General features: G+C 40.9%; 2 protein-coding genes and 1 pseudogene across 3 annotated transcripts in view; 2 read left to right on the plus strand and 1 right to left on the minus strand.

Moving 5' to 3' along the window:
- Positions 1–22,617, minus strand: part of LOC123834257 (zinc finger protein 556-like) — a 66,443-nt gene that overhangs the window by 42,229 nt on the left and 1,597 nt on the right. Inside the window, exons 2-4 of one of the 2 annotated variants that reach the window (XM_064574810.1) lie at positions 7,697–7,823; positions 6,867–7,050; positions 6,206–6,243 (exon numbers count right to left, since the gene is read on the minus strand). In XM_064574810.1, coding sequence (XP_064430880.1) covers positions 6,206–6,243; positions 6,867–7,050; positions 7,697–7,823 — 349 coding nt within the window. Of the gene's footprint in view, positions 1–1,767; positions 6,244–6,866; positions 7,051–7,696; positions 7,824–22,617 lie in introns of those variants that run through there. The other variant, XM_064574809.1, reaches the window with a different exon arrangement.
- Positions 1–22,617, plus strand: part of LOC123834268 (zinc finger protein 77-like) — an 81,727-nt gene that overhangs the window by 34,420 nt on the left and 24,690 nt on the right. The gene's annotated exons all lie outside the window — the stretch shown is intronic.
- Positions 1,853–2,084, plus strand: LOC123835092 (U2 spliceosomal RNA; annotated as a pseudogene).

A 22,617-nucleotide genomic window follows, 5' to 3' on the forward strand; every position in this document is an offset into this window, starting at 1 on the left:
CAAGGAAACAACCTCTTAGTGGCCATTTGTAGGCAAACTTCCTCCCCCCCCCAATCTATTCTAGTTCCTTATACCTTTACTTTTTCCAGAATGTCAAAAACGTAGTCTCTTGAATACTCTCTTTATTTTTTAAAAGATTATATTTATTTTGAGAGAAAGAGAGAGGAGCAGGGGGAGGGACAGAGGGAGAGGGAGAAACAGACTCCTCCCCAAGCAGGGAGCCCAAGGTGGGGCTTGATCCCAGGACTCTGGGATCATGACCTGAGACAAGCCAGATGCTTAACCAACTGAGTTACCTAGGTACCCCTTGAATACTGTGTTTAAAATTTAATGTTACAGGGGCGCCTGGGTGGTTCAGTCATTAAGCGTCTGCCTTCGGCTCAGGTCATGATCCCGGGGTCCTGGGATCGAGCCCCGCATCGGGCTCCCTGCTCGGCAGGAAGCCTGCTTCTTCCTCTCCCACTCCCCCTGCTTGTGTTCCCTCTCTTAGTGTGTCTCCCTCTCTGTCAAATAAATAAATAAAATCTTAAAAAAAAATTTAATGTTACATTTTGAAAATCGTGTAATTATATTTGTCCTCCAGAATTGTTGTGAGGTTTCAAATTTCCAACAGTGCCCAGTACAGGTGATGGCACACATTAGGCCTTCAAAATAGAGAGGCTCCATTATCATTATGCGCTATTATTGGGTGCATAAGCTTAACACAGGACCCTGCTTCCAGGCCTAACTTCTGTCACTTGTACAATTGGAAGGATGTTAAGAGAAGTGATCAAATGAAGTAATAAGGATCATGAAATAACACTAATCTCTGCTGTGCTGTGAAAACAAGAGTTAACATGGAGAGGGCGCCTGGGTGGCTCAGTCAGTTAAGCGGCTGCCTTCGGCTCAGGTCATGATCCTGGAGTCCCGGGATTGAGTCCCACATCGGGCTCCCTGCTCAGTGGGGAGTCTGCTTCTCCCTCTGACCCTCCTCCCTCTCGTGCTCTCTCTCATTCTCTCTCGCAAATAAATAAATAAAATCGTTAAAAAAAAAAAAGTTAACATGGAGAAACTGATGAAGACCAGACTTCATTTGCTTTTTAATTAAACACAATACTATTATATTTTTCTTTCCTAATATGTATTGGAAGTCTAAGCATGTGGAAAGAATACCTGTAACAAGCAAAATGGACATTTTGGGCTTTGTGGACTATTAAAACAAAAGCTTACACATTCTCCTGCTATAAATGGTTATTAAAATTTTCCCTAGGGGCACCTAGGTGGCTCAGTCAGTTAAGCGTCTGCCTTCGGCTTAGATCATGATCTCGGCATCCTGGGATGGAGCCCTTCATCAGGCTCCCTGCTCAGCGGGGAGTCTGCTTCCTCCTCCCCCTGCTCTTGGCCTATGGGCTCTCTCTCCCCCTCTCAAATAAATAAAATCTTTAAAAATTTTCCCTATGTGAGGTTGTCTAATAAATTGGGATGTCACACAAAAGGATGTCCATAGTCTGCGCTTACTTCACTTATTCCTTGGGTAGTTTTCCCTTTTACCACCCATACCTCTTCTCTTTGCTTTTATTAGGAAATCATAGGTGACTTGCATAGATATCGCTCTGCTCGTCGAGGGGTTAGAACTGCGTGAATAATCGGGGCGCCTGGGTGGCTCAGTGGTTAAGTGTCTGCCTTCGGCTCAGGTCATGATCCCAGGGTCCTGGGATCGAGCCCTGTATTGGACTCCCTACTTGGCAGGAAGCCTGCTTTTCCCTCTCCCACTCCCCCTGCTTGTGTTCCCTCTCTTGCTGTGTCTCTGTCAAATAAATAAATAAAAATCTTAAAAAAAAACAAAACTGTGTGGATAACCATAAAGCTTCCTATCACTTCTTGGCCTTTTGGCTAAGATCAAGTGTAGTATCTGTTCTTATCAGTTTAATATCTGATATGTGCTCTATCTGAGGACAATATATTAAATTGGATTTTTGGAACAGGGAGATGGTATATGTGCTGCCGAAGTGAGCACTAGAACAGGGAGATGGAATAGGAGCTCGCTCCTTCCACTCCATGTGTCAACCTGGTATTGCAGTACTTCCAGGAATGGTGCATCCCAGCCTCATTAAATGTTCAAAAAAGAAAGAAAGAGAGAGAAAGAGAAAAAAGAAAGAGGGAGGGAGGGAGGAAAGAAAGAAAGGAAAAGAAAGAAAAGAAACACCACCATAAAGTTTCCTTAAACTATGAGGAACTCTGGTTTTCTGCAGAACAAATCTCGGTCAATAGGTAGGAGCCCCAAAATGATAATGCCAAATACATGGGGCCATTTCAAATTATTTCACAAGGATGTTAAATACAAACACCTATACAATGTGTTCCAAATCCATATGAACTGTCTGATCCCAAATATCCATGTCTAGTCTCATAAACATATATGACATGCCCTAAAATTTTTAACCATTGAAAAATGTGGCTGAACTATATCTTCACTTTTATGGGAAATAATTACTGTTAATTCCATGAGTGGAGGAATGTTTCTGTATCACCACCCACTATTTACTAACACTTTTGAACAGTTCCAGAAGGGATCTAAGGCATCCATGAGTGGATGATATCCTCATTCACTGAGGCCTGTTTCATTCTTCATCCCCTTTTATCTCTCTTGTCATAGTTTATATTTTACTTCACTCGCTTTTATATTATCCAACGAAGTTTAAAATATTTTCTCATCAGAATCTTTTTATATCATTTGCTAGACTTATTTACTACTTAATAAAATTGCTAAAACTATTACGTTTTTACTATTATGAATAAGAAATTATATTAACAAAATTGTAACAATATACAAAATAAAGTTTACTAGCATTAAAAATGCCTAAATTTGTATGCACCTGGTAATATTGCCTCAGAATGTATAATTCTTTTTTTTTTTTTAAAGATTTTATTTATTTATTTGACAGAGAGAGACACAGTAAGAGAGGGAACACAAGCAGGGGGAGCGGGAGAGGGAGAAGCAGGCTTCCCGCCGAGCAGGGAGCCCGATGCAGGGCTCGATCCCAGGACCCTGGGATCACGACCTGAGCCGAAGGCAGACACTTAACGACTGAGCCACCCAGGCGCCCCAGAATGTATAATTCTTAAATTCACAGTTACAAAGTTGATTTGACAGCTCAGAGTTGCAATATTATATCTTTTCAGTAAATTAAATAGATTGACATTTATTAGTACATTTGAAAACAGTTAATAGGATATTTCTCAGAAACATACATTTATAAAGTACATAACTCATATGAAAACAGTTAATAGAATATTTCTCAGAAACACAGCATTTGTTCAACCAAAAATATATACATTGTGTCTAACCATACATACTCAATCTTAATAACAACATATCCTGAGGGATTGTATTCAGTGCTGAATAACAGAATACCCACACAACCTGCCCAGTATGTCAGTAATGCTTATTTATTTCACAGAAATACTGAGGGCAGGGGCTCAATGATGCTGCAGGGAAACACAGTCCCATATGTTGTTATGGATGCACCATTTCCTCTGTTCTAGTGAAATTAGAAACACAGAAACATGAGACTTAATAAGAGAATGAGGCGTTCACCATACAATTCAGACATTATTTGAATATGTTAAGATCTAGAGAAAAGCGGTCAGAGCACTAGATAATATCAACAGCCATGACATCCTAATCAGTGGCCTGGTGGACAGTATAGGGCTTTCAGGAAAATGTAAGCTGTGGACATCTAACCATGGAGGTACATCCATGATGGGAAAGCTGGTAGGGTGTCTGTGAAAGCCCACCCCTCTGACAAAATGGAAGTCACGCAGTTGGTATTTGTTTTGAGGATACTTTTGATCAGCAAGACTAGCAATCAGGAAAATAAGCTGGAGATGGTGCCCACAAAGTCCCTATGCATCTATCTCTTATATAGCGGTGGCTCAATAAACTGAAAATTGCTTCTTCTAGATCTCTTGCAAGCCGGGCTCTTACAGAATTCTATCATGGAACCATATAGAGGAGGCATCCTGGGAAATGTAGTTCCTAGCCTTACCTACGTTGATAGAACACAATCCAACAGAACCATCTCCACCTCTAGATTTCATTCTCTCTTTTTAATTCAAATGTATTGTCCACTTCCTAACCAGAAGCCAGGACAGAGTATAGAGCAACAGATGGAAATAATAGTTCATATGAAACTATACTCTTTCAAGACCATTGCATACCTACAAATTTCTGCCAACTTACATACTTACAAAACTGCAAGTGAGCAAAATGGAATAATGAAACTCTGGCCAAAAAAAAAAAAAAAGGTGTTGAGAATACATACTTTATGTAAGCAAAGAAGTGCCAACTTTAAAAGTCATAGGTTCTCTCAGGAAGATAATAAAATGAAATACATGTAATGGTAAAGTGATAGATTGGAACACACTGGGCCAGTAAGAAAATCTTTTTTTTTTTTAAGATTTTATGTATTTATTTGACAGAGAGAGACACAGCGAGAGAGGGAACACGAGCAGGGGGAGTGGGAGAGGGAGAAGGAGGCCTCCTGCGGAGCAGGGAGCCCAATGCGGGGCTCGATCCCAGTACCCTGGGATCATGACCTGAGCCGAAGGCAGACGCTTAACCGGCTGAGCCACTCAGGCGCCCCCAGTAAGAAAATCTAAACTAATACCAATGTTACATTAGTCTAAAGTCTCCATACTTATAAAACAATTTTAAAAACTATATAAAATTAAACCTGATGCATATTCAAAACACACATCAAATCACCCATGGCTGTATCACACTTCAAAATGGAAACAGAAATATTACCCAAATTCATAAGGGAAAAAAACCCATAATATATCAAAATTCATGTACTATATATATGTACTTAGAATACTTGAGAATTTTCATGTCAATGTTTAGTTGAAAAAGATATGGAAATTCACTTGCTAGAAGTCCCATTAAGGATGAGATACTGAGCAATACCATCTTTGTAACTATTGTAAGATTTCTCTTCTGGTGTGGATTTTCCAAACTGTTTTAGATGAGTTAATTTGCATCAGGTTTTCTCACATTACTTATAAGTTTTCTTTTGACTGTGAGTTCTCACATGACTATGTAAGGATTTGGGACAACTGAAAGTTTTCCCACACTTTTCACATATATGAGGTTTCTCTCTAGTCTGCATCCTTATTGTTTTGTAAGGATGAGGGCCATTTGAAGGCTTTCCCGCATTGCTTACAATTATAGGCTTCTCTCCACTGTGTTTTTTGACATGTTTGTGTAAGGATGAGGACCAACCAAATGCTTTCCCACATTTTTCACACTTATAAGGTTTTTCTCTAGTCTGCATTCTTACATTTTTGGAAGCATGAGGGCCAACTGAAAGTTTTCCCACATTGCTTGCATTTATGGGTTTCTCTCCAGTGTGCTTTCTGTTATGTTTGTGTAAGGATGAAGACCAACCAAATGTTTTCCCACACTTTTCACACTTATAGGGTTTCTCTCCAGTCGGAATTCTTACATTTTTGGAAGCATGAGGGCCAACTGAAAGTTTTCCCACATTGCTTGCATTTATGGGTTTCTCTTCAGTGTGCATTCTGACATGTTTATGTAAGGATGAGGGCCAACCAAATGCTTTCCCACATTTTTCACATTTATAGGGTTTTTCTCCATTGTGAATTCTCACATGTCTCTGAAAGGATGTGAGCCAACAGTAGGCTTTCCCACACTGCTTACATTCATAAGGTTTCTCTCCAGTGTGCATTATCATATGTACTCGAAAGGATTTGGGACAGCTAAAGCCTTTTCCACACTGCTTACATTCATAGGGTTTCCCACCATTATGCATCATCACATGTACTCGAAAGGATTTAGGACAACTGAAGGCTTTCCCACATTGCTTACACTCATAGGGTTTCTCTCCAGTGTGACTCCTTATATGTCCAGTGAGGGAATGGGAACGAATAAATGTTTTCCCACAAAGTTTACATGCATAGGGTTTCTCTCCACTGTGAGTTTTCACATGATTCCTTAGGTATGAAGAACAACTGAAGGCTTTCCCACATTCCTCACACTGATATAGTTTGCGTCCAGTGTGACTCCTTTTGTGCCTCTTAAGGGATGAACGATGCCTGAAGACTTTTCCACACTGACTGCATTCATACAGTTTTACTCCACTAGGAGTTTTCTTATATAGCTTAATATTTGGAATACGGCTGACAGTTTCTCCACATGTATTACCTTTGCTACTTTCACAGAGTCTCTCCACTATATGACTTCTGCAAAAAAAAAGGGGGGGGGAGCACAATATTAATGGTTTGTATATTCATAATTTATTAATATTTGTTAATGAGTGCTAGGATTATATTTCTACCATTTTCTGTATAAATGTAGGCTTTCTTTTTCTAAAGATTTTATTGATTTATTTGAGAGAGAGAGAGAGTACCATAGTGGGGAGGGGCAGAGAGAGAAGGAGAAGCAGACTCCCCGCTGAGCAGGGAGCCTGATGTGAGGCTTGGTCCCAGGACCCCGGGATTATGATCTGAGCTGAAGGCAGATGCTTAACCAACTGAGCCACCCAGGTGCCCCATAAATGTAGCTTTTCTGTCCTGTTTGAATTATTTCAAAGTGTAATAAACTAGCTGCTTTGGGAATGGGCTTAAAGCATAGCCCATTACTACAACAGTGTTTCTCATACAGGGTTCCCTGATCATTGTTTCCCACTGAACTATCTTTCAAATGCTCAATGTCTGAGTCACATGAAGGAAAAAAAGGAGGAAATGGTCTGTGAATAAACAAATTCTGGAACAAGGTTTATCAGTTTTTTGTTTTTGTTTTTTAATTTCATGAAATAGTAAGATTCTCTACTGGAATATTGTGTTTTCTCCTAAGTGCAACTCACCTCAAATGTCTCCACTCATTATTGTGCTTATCTTCAATGCACTGGTCTTCCCAATTTTCTTGAAAAAGGGAGGTCCAGAAATCATTTTTTGTGAACATTGCTATTTTCTGTTCATTAGATAATTTTTCTCCAAAAATATCCTGCTGAGAAATGGACCCATTGGTTTTAAGTTGAGTCTCATCATCTAAAACAGAACAGTGAATAAATCTTATAAGGAAGGCACCTGTGAGCAAAGAACTACAGTTTAGCTGTTTCAAAACTTCATTATTAAGAGGCACAAGAGGTCAAAACGGAGGCGATTTTTTTTTTTAAGATTTTATTTATTTATTTGACAGAGAGAGAGTGCACATGTGCACAAGCAGGGGGAGCAGCAGGCAGAGGGAGAGGGAAAGGCAGGCCCCTTGTGGATCAGGGAGCCCAGTGCAGGGGCTTGATCCCAGGACTGTATCATGACCTGAGACAAAGGCAGACACTTAACCAACTGAGCTGCCCAGTTGCCCCTGGAGGCGATTTAATATGAACAGAAAAACCACAAGATTTCAAACAACAAACTTCTCCATGTCCACAAAGTGACACATGAATATATACCCAGACTAATGACACTGAAGGACCCTAAGTATTTTAAAGAAGACAGAAAGAAAAACACAGGTTAATATTTGGACTTTTACTGTCACAGAGAAACTGTTAGATTCTAGATCCATGACAGCTGTGATCATGCCTGTTTTATTTATCAGTGTGTTTTCCTTCTTATTCCAAATCTTGAAGTAGGCTTAATGAATAAGAAATACTTACTCTCTAAATAACTAAGTGAAGGATTGCTGCCTCCTTACCTATTGAGACCAGGTTCCTGAAGGTTTCCAGCATCACATCTTTGTAGAGTTTCCTCTGAGCAGGATTCAGCAGGGCCCGCTCCTCTTGGGTGAAGTCCACAACCACATCCTCGAAGACCACTGAGTCCTAAAACAAACCACATCATTGTAGGAGAGTGGGCAACACTGACAACACAGGGAAAGTGGACTCAAATTCACAGGAAGTTCAAACAAGATTCTTTGGTCTCTTCACATCTAATCTATGTCCACACTCATTTTCTGTATCATTGTCTTTTTAAAAAGATTTTATTTATTATTTGAGAGAGTGTGCGCACGAGAGAAAGCACAAGCAGGGGGGAGCGGCAAAGGGAGAGGGAGAAGCAGACTCCCTCCTGAGCAAGGAGCCTGATGTGGGGCTTGATCCCAGGACCCCGAGATCATGACCTGAGCCAAAGGCAGACACTTAACCAACCTGAACCACCCAGGCTCCCTCTGTATCATAGTCTTAACACATTAACACATTGAACTTATCTCTCTCTCCATTTTTACTGTGGCCCTTCCTGTGTGATCCCTGCCTTTTCACAGAGTCTAGAATGGTCCAAAACACTTGGAGAAATTAGAGAAATGCTATATAAATGAAACAAATACTGCTGTTTTATGAGTATCAATTCCTTATGACAAAAATGATTTCATCTCTTTGCTTATTGCCTACCACATCTCTCAGCACTGCATAAACCACAAGTTCAAATCTTGATGAGATTCTGATAAATAAAAACACACTGAAGGAGCTTTTCCTTCATTTCCTCTCACCAACAGTGAGAGGCCCAAGGTAGAAACCCAACTCACAATGTGGGCCAACTGACCCTTTGTCTTGATGTACTCCATTCGAAATACACAAATCCAACTGGGTGCCAGAAGACATTTTTCTGGAGAAATGCTAATTTTAACTCATACGTGTATTATTTACATATATTATTTATCACAGAATCAGTTGCTACTCTTTCTTACTTTATGCCCCCTTAATTTGAGACAGAAGCGGTATTGAGAAAGACGAGGAAAGAGGAAGACATGAGAATTCAGAAGGCGGGAAGAAGACATGAGAACTTAGACCTTTCCATAATATCCACATTCATAAACCTTGGTGTTGGTGTGCATTAATTTTTAGTAAACACACATACACACTGAGGTTATAAGATGCCAAAACAGCTCATTCCATCCAAGGCATGCTGTTGCCTTGATCTTGGACTTCCCAGCCTCTGTACCTGTGAGAAATAAATTTCTGTTGTTTATAGGCCACTCTTTGGTATTTTAACCAACTGAGCCACCCAGGCGCCCCTTTTTGGTATTTTATTATAGCAGCCTGAATGGGCTAAGACACACTGCCAGAGACTGGAGCAAATTGAGATGGGGAATAACAGTCAAGGATGGTGGAGCGTGATGGGAGGTGGAGCATATCATCTTGTGGGGAACTAGTCAGATCTGACTCTGTGAGAAATGCAGAACTACTTCAGGCTTTTGCACAGAGGAGTGATGTCCTCTGATAGCTTTAATGACCCATCACTTATGCTGAGACTAGACTGCAGGGGATGGATGTAGAGACGAGAACACCTGATAGGAAAATAAAGCCATTGGGTGCCTGGGTGGCTCAGTCATTAAGCGTCTGCCTTCGGCTCAGGTCATGATCTCAGGGTCCTGGGATCGAGCCCCACATCGGGCTCCCTGCTCCACGGGATGCCTGCTTCTCCCTCTCCCACTCCCCCTGCTGGTGTTCCCTCTCTCACTGTGTCTCTCTCTGTCAAATAAATAAATAAAATCTTTTTTTAAAAAAAAAAAAAAAGGAAAATAAAGCCATAACCAGGTGAGAAGAAGGTGGGTCAACCTGGGTGCTCACAGTGGAATGTGCAGGGAAAGCATAGATAAGAGCTACAGATTCCTGATGGACTGAAGTTGGGGCAAGACAGAATGAGGAGATTTAATGACTGATCACTTCTCACCATAGAAACGGGAATAATGGAGTTTCCATCAACTGAGATGTAGAAGGCCTTATGTGGATTAAGTTCTTGGGGAGAGAAAGAGAAATTCACCATAGAGTATACCAAGATGGGAATAAGAATAAGACATCCAAGTAAATACATGTATAATAATGTTTTTAGGAGCACTGGTCATAATGGCAAAAATCTGAAAACACCCAAATCACCACTAGTAATAGAGTTAATAAATAATAATTGCGTATCCTTACAAGTGAATACAAGAGAGCAGTAAAGGTTTATTATTACTCCATAGAAGACCATGAAATAACTTTAAAAGAAGTCTGACATAAGGTAGCATATACACTGTGGTTCCATTTACATGCATTATAAAACATCCAAAGTTAGAGTGTCTTTATTTAATGATGCATACACAGGCGATAAAAGCATGGATAGTACCATCACAGGATTCAAGATATTGGTTACATCTGGAGAGGAGGGAATCACTTCCAGTGGAGTGTCTAATGTCAAGAACTGTTCTAGATCTAGGGCTGGATTTTCTTTCATAGCTGTTTATTTTTTATGATTTCCATGGACTGTTCAATATGTCTTATGTACTTTTCTGCATGTATGTTATACTTTACAATGAAACTCTATAATCAACTAATACAATTTACCTGAAATCATCTTAAGAATCATAGAAAGCAATATAGAAAACACATGAAAAAAACTCATACTGTAGGGGAATCAATGGTAAGATACATAGCCCAATAAAGGGAATAGTTAAAAAAAGATTATTCAAAAAGGAACATACAAATGGAGTGAAGTTCATTATTTTCTATCAAAAAAAGTACAAAACTAGGTTCCCATTGCCTCACTCCTAGTCAACACTGTACTAGAGATCCAATCCAGTGCCACCCGAAAATAAACAAATATGCAGAATTACAAAATAATAGAAAGATCATTGTTATCCTTAGCACCAACAAGCATATGCATAGGACCAAAACAGAACAAAAAGAACCAAAAAGATTTAGCAAGATTCTAAAATAAAAACACAAGATGAAAATAAAACTCATTACCTTTCCATTTAATAACAATACTAAGTTGGAAAACTCACATTAAAAAGTGAACACAACTGTATGGCAATATGAGGTACCCTGTGGACCTGCTCCCCAGTGAAACTGGTGAAATTACTTTTTTAAAAAAGATTTTATTTATTTATTTATTTATTTATTTATTTGAGAGAGAGAATGAGAGCATGGGAGGGGGCAGGGTCAGAGGGAGAAGCAGACTTCCTGCTGAGCAGGGAGCCCGATGTGGGACTTGATCCCAGGGCTCCAGGATCATGACCTGAGCCGAAGGCAGTCGCCCAACCAACTGAGCCACCCAGATGCCCTGAAATTACTTTTAAAACCATCATTTCAAGCCTCTGGAAATAGTCCTCAGGGCATACAGCTGAGGAACCAGGTATTCAAGAAACTCTATGAGAATTCAGTAAGAAAAGTTAACAGTCTGGTATTTGAACCAAGACTACTCTCTCTCTCTCCCTAGACTTCTTTTTCAGACTGCAGCCACGGGCTCCCTATCCCCACAGCTCCTAGCCAGAGGAGGATGTCAGCATTTCTCATCCTGCCCCAGTTAGTTGTTACTGAGTTTAAGCTCCAAGCGAGAGCAGTTGACAGGTGAGGGCTCTCTACTAACACCAGCCCCCACTTGTGGAATGTGGGATCTACAGCGGGTACAGGGCTGATGAGAATACTGGGGACCTGACTGCTCTTGTTATGCCTCATAAGGCAGAGGCTCCACATCCAAGAGAGGCAAGCTGAGAAGACATCAGGCAACTGCCCTTCCTCCACTTAATGCTCAGCTCTTAAAGTGGGGTGTCACTCAGAAAGAAGTGTATCATTGTCCCCAGCTCACTGCAGTTCCCTGGCTCAAAGATTTTGACAAGGAGGAAAAGCAGGCTGTAAAAGAGATAGGTCCTGGCCTTTTGCCAAAGAACTGACTTCATTTACAACAGAAGATGGAGAATCTTAAGCCTAAGGGTGCTCTCAAAAACAGTGCAAGTTGTAGTGAAAGGCAACAAGGAAGAGATTCAGGGTACAGGCAAAATTGTAGTCCACCTTGTTTGCAGGGGAGAAACAGGGAAAGAGGAGGGTGGGGAGGAAACCTCCAAGGGTCTGAACAACTAACAAACATTGACCTGTGAAACTATTCCTTCAAAGGAGTCCAAATTTGACTGGATTATTCTATAGAGCAATGTATGCACCATGGCAGGTTCAAAACAATAAAGCAGTCAGCGGACCATTAGTGGAGCTTAAGAGCACTGAAGGGGTTGGGAGGAGAGTGAAATAGATTTGACTAAAATAATCTGGCCAGTCACCAAGCAGACATAAACAACAGTCACAGGCCCCAGAGGATAGGGGCTAGTACCCAAAGTTGCTAAAATATATTACCTATAGTGTCCAGTTTCCAACAAAAAATTACAAGGCATGAAAAAAAAAAAGGACATTGTGATCCTTACAGCAGAAAAATAAGCAGGCAACAGAAACTGATGAGAGCAAATAGATATTGGATTTAACAGAAGAAGGTTTCAAAGTAACTATTATAAATATGTTCAAAGAACTAAAGGAAATCATGATTAAAGATGTAAAGTAATATATGATAACAATGATGCACCAAATAATGTCAATAAAGAGAAGTTATTCTAATGAACCAAGTGAAAATTCTGGAGTCAAAAAGCACAATAACTGAAAAATGTCCCTAGAGGGACTCAACCATAGATTTGAACTTGTAGGAGAAAGAATTACAAAGTATGTTACTCCATTCTCATGAAATGTCCAGAATAAGAAATTCTCAAGAGGCAAAAAGTACATTAGTGGTTATTTATGGCTGGAAGCAGGATGGAGGGTGATAGATAAAGGGTATGAGGTTTCTTTCGAGGTGATGAAAATGAACTAAAGTTGACTCTGGTGATGGTTGCATATATCTGTGAATAAACAGAAAGCACTGAATTGTACACTTTAAACTGGTGAATTGTACAGTATGTAAATTATATCTCAATAAAGCTTTTTTTAAAAAAAGCTAACACATAATAAAGAATTCTAATGAAGGGTATAAAAAGATTCTAATGGACCAAAACCTCAACTTTATTGGATAATATCAAAGTAGAATTAAATAATAGAAAGATGGGACATGTTCTTAGAAAGAACTCAGTGTCACCAAGATGTCAGCTCCCCAAAAAGAAACCTGTAGTCTTTATAAAATCCCAGTAAATCCTCAGACCTGATTTCCCAGGACTTCACAAAAACAACTTCTCCAAACCTAATAGAAAGAACAAATGTCCAAAAAAGACAAAAAAATTTTAAGAACAAAGTAGGGGGGCTCTTCAAATACATCAAGGAATTTGAGTAATCTGAGCAATATGTTATTAGTATAGGGATAAACAAATAGATTAATGGAAAGGAAAAGACTCCTAAAGAGACCCCGATGTAATGGAAATTTGATAAATGACAGAACAAGCATCACAGAGCAGTGGCAGAAATGATGTACATGGTAATATATGGGGCAGGGAGAAATTGGTATCCAACTGAGAAAAATGCATTGTATTCCCATCTAATCCACAAACAATAACCACTTAAATGTGAAAGACAGGAGGACCTGGGTGGTGCAGTTGGTTAAGCGCCCAACTCTTGGTTTCAGCACAGGTCATGATCTCAGGGTTGTGAGATGGAGCCAGGGTCGGGCTCTGTGGTCAGCGGGGAGTGTGCTTGAGATTCTCTCTCTCTCCCTCTGACCCTACCTCCACTCTCTCTCTCTCAAATAAATAAATAAATCTTTAAAGATTTCACTCATTTATTTGAGAGGGAGAGAGAGCACAAGCAGGGGAAGAGGCAGAAGGAGAAGCAGACTCCCCACTGGGCAGGGAGCCTGACATTGGGCTCAATCCCAGGACCTCGCAATCATGACCCCAGCCAAAACCAAGAGTCAGATGCTTAACTGACTTAGCCACCCAGGCACCCCTCAAATAAATAAATAAATCTTAAAAAAATAAAATTAAGAAACCAAAAAGGTAAACGACAATTTGAGATAAAGATATTTGCAACACATACAAATATAAAAATATGTGTGCAGAATAAAAATGAATGGTCAAACAAATGAATAAAAGATAGGAAAATGACTAAAACATGTATCACAAAAGATGTAAGACCACATATGAAAAAAGAGTCAATCTCATTGGTAATGAGCAAATAGAAAAATAAAATCTCAAACAGATCCTATTTCAAACCAAGAAGGGCAAAATTACTAAATTAGATAATCTCAGGTGTTGATGGTCACATGGAACACATAAGCAGTTATGCACACATGTTTGGAAAATCAATTGGTACACTTCATTGGAATTGTCTCATAAATTTGAACTTGGCCATGATCTACAATCTAGAGATTTTCCTCCAATATGTGGGCAAATGTACTACACATCTGACCTTGGACACTGAAACAAGACTCAAAGGAGTGGCACTTTTCGCAAAAGCAGAAAAACAAACTTGAAAAACCCAAACCCCATAAGCACTGGAATGGAAGAATTTAATGAATGCAGCTTTCAGATAGTAGCATGTACAAAACACGCTATGGCAAAGAACCATAGGAAAGCCTTTTCAGTGTAATTCCATTAATATTTATTTATTGAACGTCCCAAAGAAGTAGAACAAAGCAGAACACTGCTTAGTAAAAAAAACAACACAACAACAACAAAAACATAAAAGGTAAAGGTATGAATATTAAGCAAAGAAGCAAACAGTGGTCATCGATGAGACAAGACAGTGGTGAGTTCTGGGAGGATCATGTCAGGAGACTCTTACAGCTACCCAAAGCCCATTTATGAATCTAGGTGGTGAATTCACAGATGTTTACACCGTGATTAGTTTTTAGATGTCCAATAAAACTTTGCATGCATTCCAAATATGATAGATTTCACCATAAAAGTTAAAGCATTAATCAAGGTTGGAAAATAACACTTTTCTTATGTTTGCTTACCATGTAATATGAAAAAGTCAGTTTTGATTAACAAACCTTGGTAGAAAAATATTAGATGCAGATCAAGTGCCTAATTAAAGAGAACTAGTTGCATAAACTTGAAAATCAAAGACAACTGACATTATAGGAAAAGCTCTGCAGGACTATCATTAGAACAAATAAGAAAAGTATGTTGCCCTGTGTATATCATGTTACCTTTCCTATAACAAAAGAAAAACTTTGCCTTTTGTTTCTTTTTATAGAAAGAAACACTGATAAAAATGCACAAGAAATTATTAAAACTGGTTGTCTGAGGGTGGCTGGGGTAGGACTGTCATGGACCAGAATACGCTGGCAGAGAGTTGTTTTATGTTAGATTTTCAGTGTTTTGCAAGGTTTTTAAACCTTTGCATACATTATTTACTTTACATAAAGAGAAATCTATATAAGTTATATTTTGCTTTTTAAAAAAGATTTATTTATTTATTTAAGAGAGAGAATCTCAAACTGACTCCACGCTGAGCACAGAGCCCAACACAAGGCTCAATCCCACAACCCTGAGATCATGACCTGAGCTGAAACCAAGGGTCTGATGTTTAACTGAGCCACCCAGGCACCTCTATATTTTGCTTTTTAATAGTTTTTATTTTTACTTGGGAACCACTTTTCCACACAGGAAATCATTTTAATATTTAATCCTGTGAAAATTAATAAAGGTAAGCCTCACTAAAATGGAGTTGGAAGAAAAAATAATAATAATAAATGAAAAAAGAAAAAAGGAAAGAAAAACCCAGAAAAAAAAAAAATCAGATGGAGCTGGGAGGCCAGAAGGGGGAGCATTCCACCTTGATTACAAGAACTGCCCATTACAAACTCCAACAGAAGAATCTCTACAGGAAAGAACCATCAATTACAGGCCCTGACAGGAAGAGATGTCCACAGCATCTCCTATAAGAAATTGACTACCCCTAGGGTGTCTGGCTAGCTCAGTCAGTACAGTATAAGACTCTCGATCTCAAGGTTGTGAGTTTAAGCCCCGCACTGGACATAGAGCCTACTTACAAAAATTTAAAAAATAAAATAAAAAATAAGAATGGAGAATTCTTTAAAAAAAAAAAAAAGGAGAGAGAAGAAATTGACTACACCTATAATTCAGCAAGAAAAACTGTCATCAAAACTCAGAGAAAATAATGTTCCTCTTCTTTTTTTGTTGGACATGTCTATGGTTTTGCTGTAGCTTGCATGTCCCAAATTGCAATTCTCTGCTATTCCCGAATAACCCCATTTTTGCTGTTAAAGTAACTGACATTAATTTTTAAGGTTAACAATTCCCTGAAAACTAAAGTTTATGAAAGTGTAAACCATGAAAAATAAAATATCTCAAACCTCTTTACAACTAAAATGACAGGTGACATCGTCATTGTTTCCACTCTATCTTAAACTGGGGAGTTGTTTTTTTTTTTTTTTTTTAAGATTTATTTATTTGAGAGAGAGTGAATGGGAGGAGTGGCAGAGGGGGATTGAGAGAATCTTAAGCAGATTCCATGCTGAGCTCAGAGCCTGACTCAGAGCCGGATGTGGGGCTCAGTCTCACAACCCTGAGATCATGACCTGAGCTGCCACCAAGAGTCAGACACTTAACCAACTGCACCCCCAAGGGCCCCTCAAACTGGGGAATATTTTCAAAAAATGAGTAGAATACTTCACACGTTAGAGGTTTGGACCTAACCCATTCAATGCACTATGATTTTCAAGGATTTGCATATCCAAAGGTAATTTTTCTCATATCAGTTAAAATAAGAATTGTTTTAGGAATAGTACATTTTAAATCTCATAACTCTATAGAGACAATCACTGATATAAAAATTATTGAAAAAGTGAAAAATTAACCTGAGAGTTTAAATACACCCATCTCCTATCTGGACTTTCTCTTGTCAAAGAAGGAAGAAAAATGTTGTATGTTTCCAGAATTCTCTTCTCTTATATTTTATCTTTCAATCCATTTCTACTCACCCAAGAAAATAAAAGTCTTACACACTCAAACAGGGAAATGAAAAGGCCAAACGTTTAGGGAGACTGGAGTTACACAGCAGCAACATTAGATATAGAAATCAGAAGGGAAGAAAACCAAACATTTCCATTGGCTCAGATAAAGCCACTCACTTATCCACTATTCGCAAAGAAAACCCACCATGTTCAGAAGGTGACACATTCACAGGCTTGGGGTCCAGAACCTCACTGTAGAAATGCCAGCCTTCTGTTGGTCAGTCTCCAGTGATGGAGGGCAGGGAGACCCGAGCAGACACAGGGATGAACTCTGGAGCCCCACACACCCGCCTCTCCCGACCTTGCAGTGTGGGAATGCTCCCTCTCCAGGCTTCAATTCTCAGTAGCCAGGAAATTCTTGGCTGGAGTCAGTTTAAGGCTCTACCCCAAATGAACCCCCACATTCATAACTCTTTCTCTAGGAGACAGACCCCAAAAGAGTCTTTCTCTAAGTCTGACCTTGATAGACTTTCTCAGTGTGCACCTCTGTGCATGCCCACCCCAAATGTACTATTTAGAAACATCCCCAAGGCAGTGGCAAGCATAACCTCAGAAAGGGCATCACCACCAGCCACACACATTTTAGTGCCCTGCAGCTTTTCTAGGCACACACACACCTTCTCCAGATGGTGTGGGCAGCCCAGGACACAGGCACAGGAGACTCTCCAGAAAGAAACCATTTCATTCCCTCCCTCTGCTGTTGCTTGGCTGGCCTTACTTAGCTTGGAGTCACTGGGCAGGGCCCCTATCCCCACTCCAGGTAGTTGGGATTTAGCATGAATCTCTGAAGTCCAATAATACCAGGCAGAATAGAATTATCTGCAGTCATAAATTCCCCACCCTGTCAAAAAATAACTGACATTTTTGGTGAGTCTTTGTAATTCACCAACTAATATGCCAAACGTTTTGTGTGCGGAAATGCACTCATTTGTATGCATTCATAATGGGACAGAGGGTTTCTCTATTTCCCTTAGATTCTTTTCCCCAGTAGCATTCTCCAGGCTAAGCTCTGGAATTCCATTAGTCATCACCAAAAAGAAAACAACAGATGTGAGAAACTTAACCACACATGCTCCAGGAGAGAAAAAAGACACAAAAGAATTTTTAACAAATGCAAGACTAGATCTTTCTTCCCCCCCTGAAATTGACCACTCCCTCTTTCCTTGCAAATATTTCATCTAATCTTTCAAAGTCTGTTAGTTAAATGTATTTACATTTACTGAAAAATCTGAGGCTCGAATAGCCAAATAAATCTTTTGAAGGTGACAAACCCAGGGAGGGGCAGTGCAGAACTGGAACACAGACATAGATGACTCAGGGGTCAAGCAGGGCCATCCTACCACGTGGGACACCCACCCCCCCACCACCTGTTCTCTGAAATGCTCCCGGGACACCCTCCCAAAGGGCACAGGCTCCTGTCCCACCGTAGGTCTCCAGCGCATTTTGCTTTCCAGGTTGCCGCACTAGCTCACCGGGTGGGTTGTCTCTGTTCTTTGGTTTTGCTTCCTTCACTGTGAGAACCCAGAGGGCAGGAACCATTTTTCTTCCCTCAATAGCAGCATCTGCCGGCTGACGACTAAAGTCCCTCCAGGGGAGGGAACTGGGGTCACTTAGGGATCCAGGACCTCCCAGGAGATCTCTCCGAGCCAGGGCCCTAAGCGGGTCTCCCGGGACTCCTCGCCCGCCCCCCAAGGCTGTCCTCCGGGAGAAGCCGACCCGGGACTGAGACCCCCCCAGCCCCGGGTGGATAGCAGTCCCGCTCCCCTGGTCACCCCAGGAAGTTCTGAGAACCCAGACCCACGCGCGGATGGGACAGGACGCGGGGACCTCACCCCGCAGCCAAGAGCGGAAACGCGGGTCAGAACCTGGACAGGGGCTGGGGGGAGGAACCCGGGCCGGGCCACCTCCAGCCTGTACCGGCCTATTCGAACCAGCCCCTCCCGGTGTCGGCCGACCCCGCACGCTCACCATCTCTCAGCCCCGCTCCTGGCTCTCCTGGCGTCCTCGCGGTGACTCCGCGGCCCGTGCGGGTGAGAGCGATGCGGATTCAAGACACCTGCTCCCCAAGGGGCAGGTGCACACTGGTGCCTCAGGCAGTGAGAGCCTAGGCCGCTAGGGGGGGAGCGCGCCCGCCCCCGGCTCTGATTGGACGGTGCTCCGAGCCCCCGGATCCTCATTGGATAGCGCTCCGAACCCCGCCCCAGCCCTCCTAATTGGACAGCCCAACACCCTTGCCCCAGGGCCCCTGATGGGATAATCCCGCACAGCTGGAACACACGTGGCTGGCCTCTCCCGGCTGCTCACGACAGGGACATCTGTGCCCACGTAGAACTAGCTCTAATTCCCTGAGGATTTCGGGTCTTCCCGCAGCTCGGTGGCGCCGCCTGTCTCCAGACCCCGTTGCCCCTGGGAGCAACACCTCTTTGTCCAGAGAAGGAGGGGTGCCCGCGCCTGGCCGGGCTGGGACACGACGGGACAGGCCAGGAGGGCCTGGTGTCCTCCAGGGGCCAGAGGTTGGCTTGGGACCGCAAGGTCATCCATGGGTCTGCGCTCTTTAAGAACACAGGTATTTGACAGTGACTTCAGCACGTGCAGTGCAGGGTCTGGATACGTTTTGATGTTCGGCGGTTGTCTCCGTTTGAGGCCTTACCTATGCTGCCCCACCCCACTCACCTGCTGCTTTATATCCGCAAAGTCCAGCCAACGAGGGCCAATGCTTGCCGGAAATCTGAACCCTGCAGCTTGAACCTGGGCACAGGAACTTTTCCCAGAACAACCACAAGTTACCAGATGTGTTTATTAGAATTCCCAGGTTCACGTTTTACACTAAAGGGAAATTAACTGCAGATCCATGTTTTAGTATGTCCCTAGAGACTTCGAATAGTGAACGGCTATGATATCCCTCAGGCACCCTAACTGACAGAAGAAAACAGCAAAAGCTTAAATAAATTTGGAATGGACCCAGAAATTTAATATGCTTAACAGATTGAGTCAAAATTCCTAGTGCATTTAATATGCTTCTCTGTGCAGAAAATACTTCCCAGCTTAAGAGCCAGTGGAAGGGAAATCTATTGCTTATTTTATTTACAAAGTTGAAAGAAATCATGTTCTATGGTTTTTAAAAAGTATTGTCCACTCTCATAAAAATTAGTGCTCAGAGACGTAGCATGTACAAAAGAGGGTTCTCATTAAAAATATACTACTCGGGAGGCACCTGAGTGGCTCAGTCATTAAGCATCTGCTTTTGGCTCAGGTCATGATCCCAGGGTCCTGGGATCGAGCCCCCCATCCGGCTCCCTGCTCGGCGGGGAGCCTGCTTTTTCCTCTCCTACTCCCTCTGCTTGTGTTCCCTCTCTCGCTGTCTCTCTGTGTCCAATAAACAAAATCTTAAAATATACACACACACACACACACATATATATATATATACACACACACACTCGGGGCGCCTGGGTGGCTCAGTCAGTTTGGCGTCTGCCTTTGGCTCAGGTTATCTCAGGGTCCTGGGATCGAGCCCTGCATTGGGCTCACTGATCAGTGGGGAGTCTGCTTCTCCCTCTCCCTCTGCCTGCCGCTCCCCGTGCTTGTGCTCTGTCAGATAAATAAATAAAATCTTAAAAATACATATATTACTCATTTGATTTATAAAGTATTAAAAATAAAATATGGTTAATTTACTTTTGTTTGTTATAAATGAACACCAAGTTTTTTAAAGATTATTTATCTGAGAAAGAGAGAGCGCATGGTGGGGAGGGGCAGAGGGAGAAGGAGAGAGAATCTCAAGCATACTCCACAGGAGTCTGGGGAGGGGCTCAATCTCAGGACCCTGAGATCATGACCTGAGCTGAAACCAAGAATCCCACACTTAACTGACTGCACCATCAGGTGCCCCTAAATGAACACCGAGTTTTAAAGAACCAGTCTGAGATTTAGAAATCTCACTTAAAACTCTCTCCTAGCACACCCTCTAGCATTCATGTCCCTTTGCCCCTCCAAATTTCAATTTTATTAGTTTTTGTACATACAATCAGAGTTTCTTTATGTAAAGAGAAGCAATTTCAACTACATTTTTTCTTCCCTTAGACATACTAAGGTAACATGGTTTACACACTGATATATGCTTTGATTCTATTCAATTGGAAATAAATTCCTGCAGCTCTTTTCATAGCAAGGTTCATATGATGCTATAATATTGTGTAACCAGTTCTTTTTAGAAACTGGCCCCATACCCAATCTTTTGCTATTCAAATGAATACAAAGGCAAGTTAAATGGACCCAGTTAAAAGATTTGTGAATACCTCCAAAGTGACTGAAACCAAAACTAGATAGGCGGTTAGATAACAGGATAAAACAAATATTTTTAAAATTGTACCTTTTTCACATGTAAATAATTCTTTAAATTTTTATAGTGTGGTATCTCATACTTCAAAAACATTGCATAAATGTCTTATATTAAGCTTAAATATTAATACTGTATAAACCCTGTAGATTGGACATAATCCTCAATAGATTTTGGGCGGATATTAGACTCCCAATGTGTCCACCTTTCTTCATTTCCCTCCTACTCCCTAATGTGACCACTATTGGGAACTTTATAGTTATTCTTCATAGCTTTGCCATCTATTATTCATTACTAAATAGTGTTTTGTTTAACTTTGCCATTTTTTGTGGGTTTTTTTTTTTTTTTTTTTTTTTTTTTTTAGCTTTTCATGAAAGGGTAATAATAGAATTACCAGGAACATGGTCATCACTGGTTTCTTTGCCTCGGTCTTTTTTCACATGTGCAGGCATCTGAAGCTGGGGGTCACCCAATTTACTCATCCATTCCAGTGTTTATGGTTTTGGGGCTGTTTCGTTTGTTTTCCTCTTGTGAAAAACGCTGCTCCTATCATTCCTGTTTCAATTTCCAAATGACCATGCACAACAAATTCTCTATACATTGGAGAAAAATTACTGAGTTGGAGATTATGGATAATTTCAAATTTATAGGAAGTACCAATGAAATGTGTGAATTGACTCTCCCACTATTCTTGCATACGTTTATTTATTCCACGTTTGACAACACTGCAATTGCTGAATATTTGCCTCTATAGTACATGTGAAACAGGATTGCCTTGTGATTACATCTTGCTTTTTACTGATTACCAATGATATTGAGCACTTTTTGTCTTTCATCTATGAAATATTTATGTCATTTTCTTACTTTTAATTCATTTGTATGTTTATTGGTTTCTTCTGATATCTTTATATACTCTAGACATGAATCTTTTTCATTTGTATGTATTGCAAATATTGTCTCCCAGACTGTGTTTACCTTTGTACTCCCTTTATTCTACATTTCAGTGGTCTATAGGTTTGTGTTTAATTTCTCATTCTCTTCCTTTGTAGCTTACTCTTTTCTCTTATACAAAAAAACCTCTCCATATTCTGAAGTCATCAAATCTTGCTGTAACTTCTAAGAGTGTTCTAGCTTCTTCCTTCACATGTAAATCTTCAGTAAGTTGCTTATCATACATGGAGTTGCCAGAAGATTCATTATTCCCTTGTAGACAACCACTGGTTACTGTCCATGTGTTAATGTGTCCATAATTTCTACCACTGTGCAGCAATGCCTGCTGCATCTTCTTGGTAAAATATGATGGGATATTTGCATTTTATAACATGGAAACATTTTTTTAAAAAGATTTTATTTGTTTATTTGACAGAGACACAGTGAGAGAGGGAACACAAGCAGGGGGAGTGGAAGAGGGAGAAGCAGGCTTCCCGCAGAGCAGGGAGCCCAATGTGGGGCTCGATCCCAGGACCCTGAGATCATGACCCGAGCCGAAGGCAGACGCTTAACCACTGAGCCACCCAGGCGCTCATTTTTATCCCTGAAATGAGCTCCAGTCCTTGATAGGTATCTAATAAGTTGGG

Source organism: Mirounga angustirostris, unplaced genomic scaffold, assembly GCF_029215605.1.
Source record: "Mirounga angustirostris isolate CCGP_5_RB_7025 unplaced genomic scaffold, mMirAng1.0.hap1 SCAF_1, whole genome shotgun sequence".
NCBI classification, from domain to species: Eukaryota; Metazoa; Chordata; class Mammalia; order Carnivora; family Phocidae; genus Mirounga; species Mirounga angustirostris.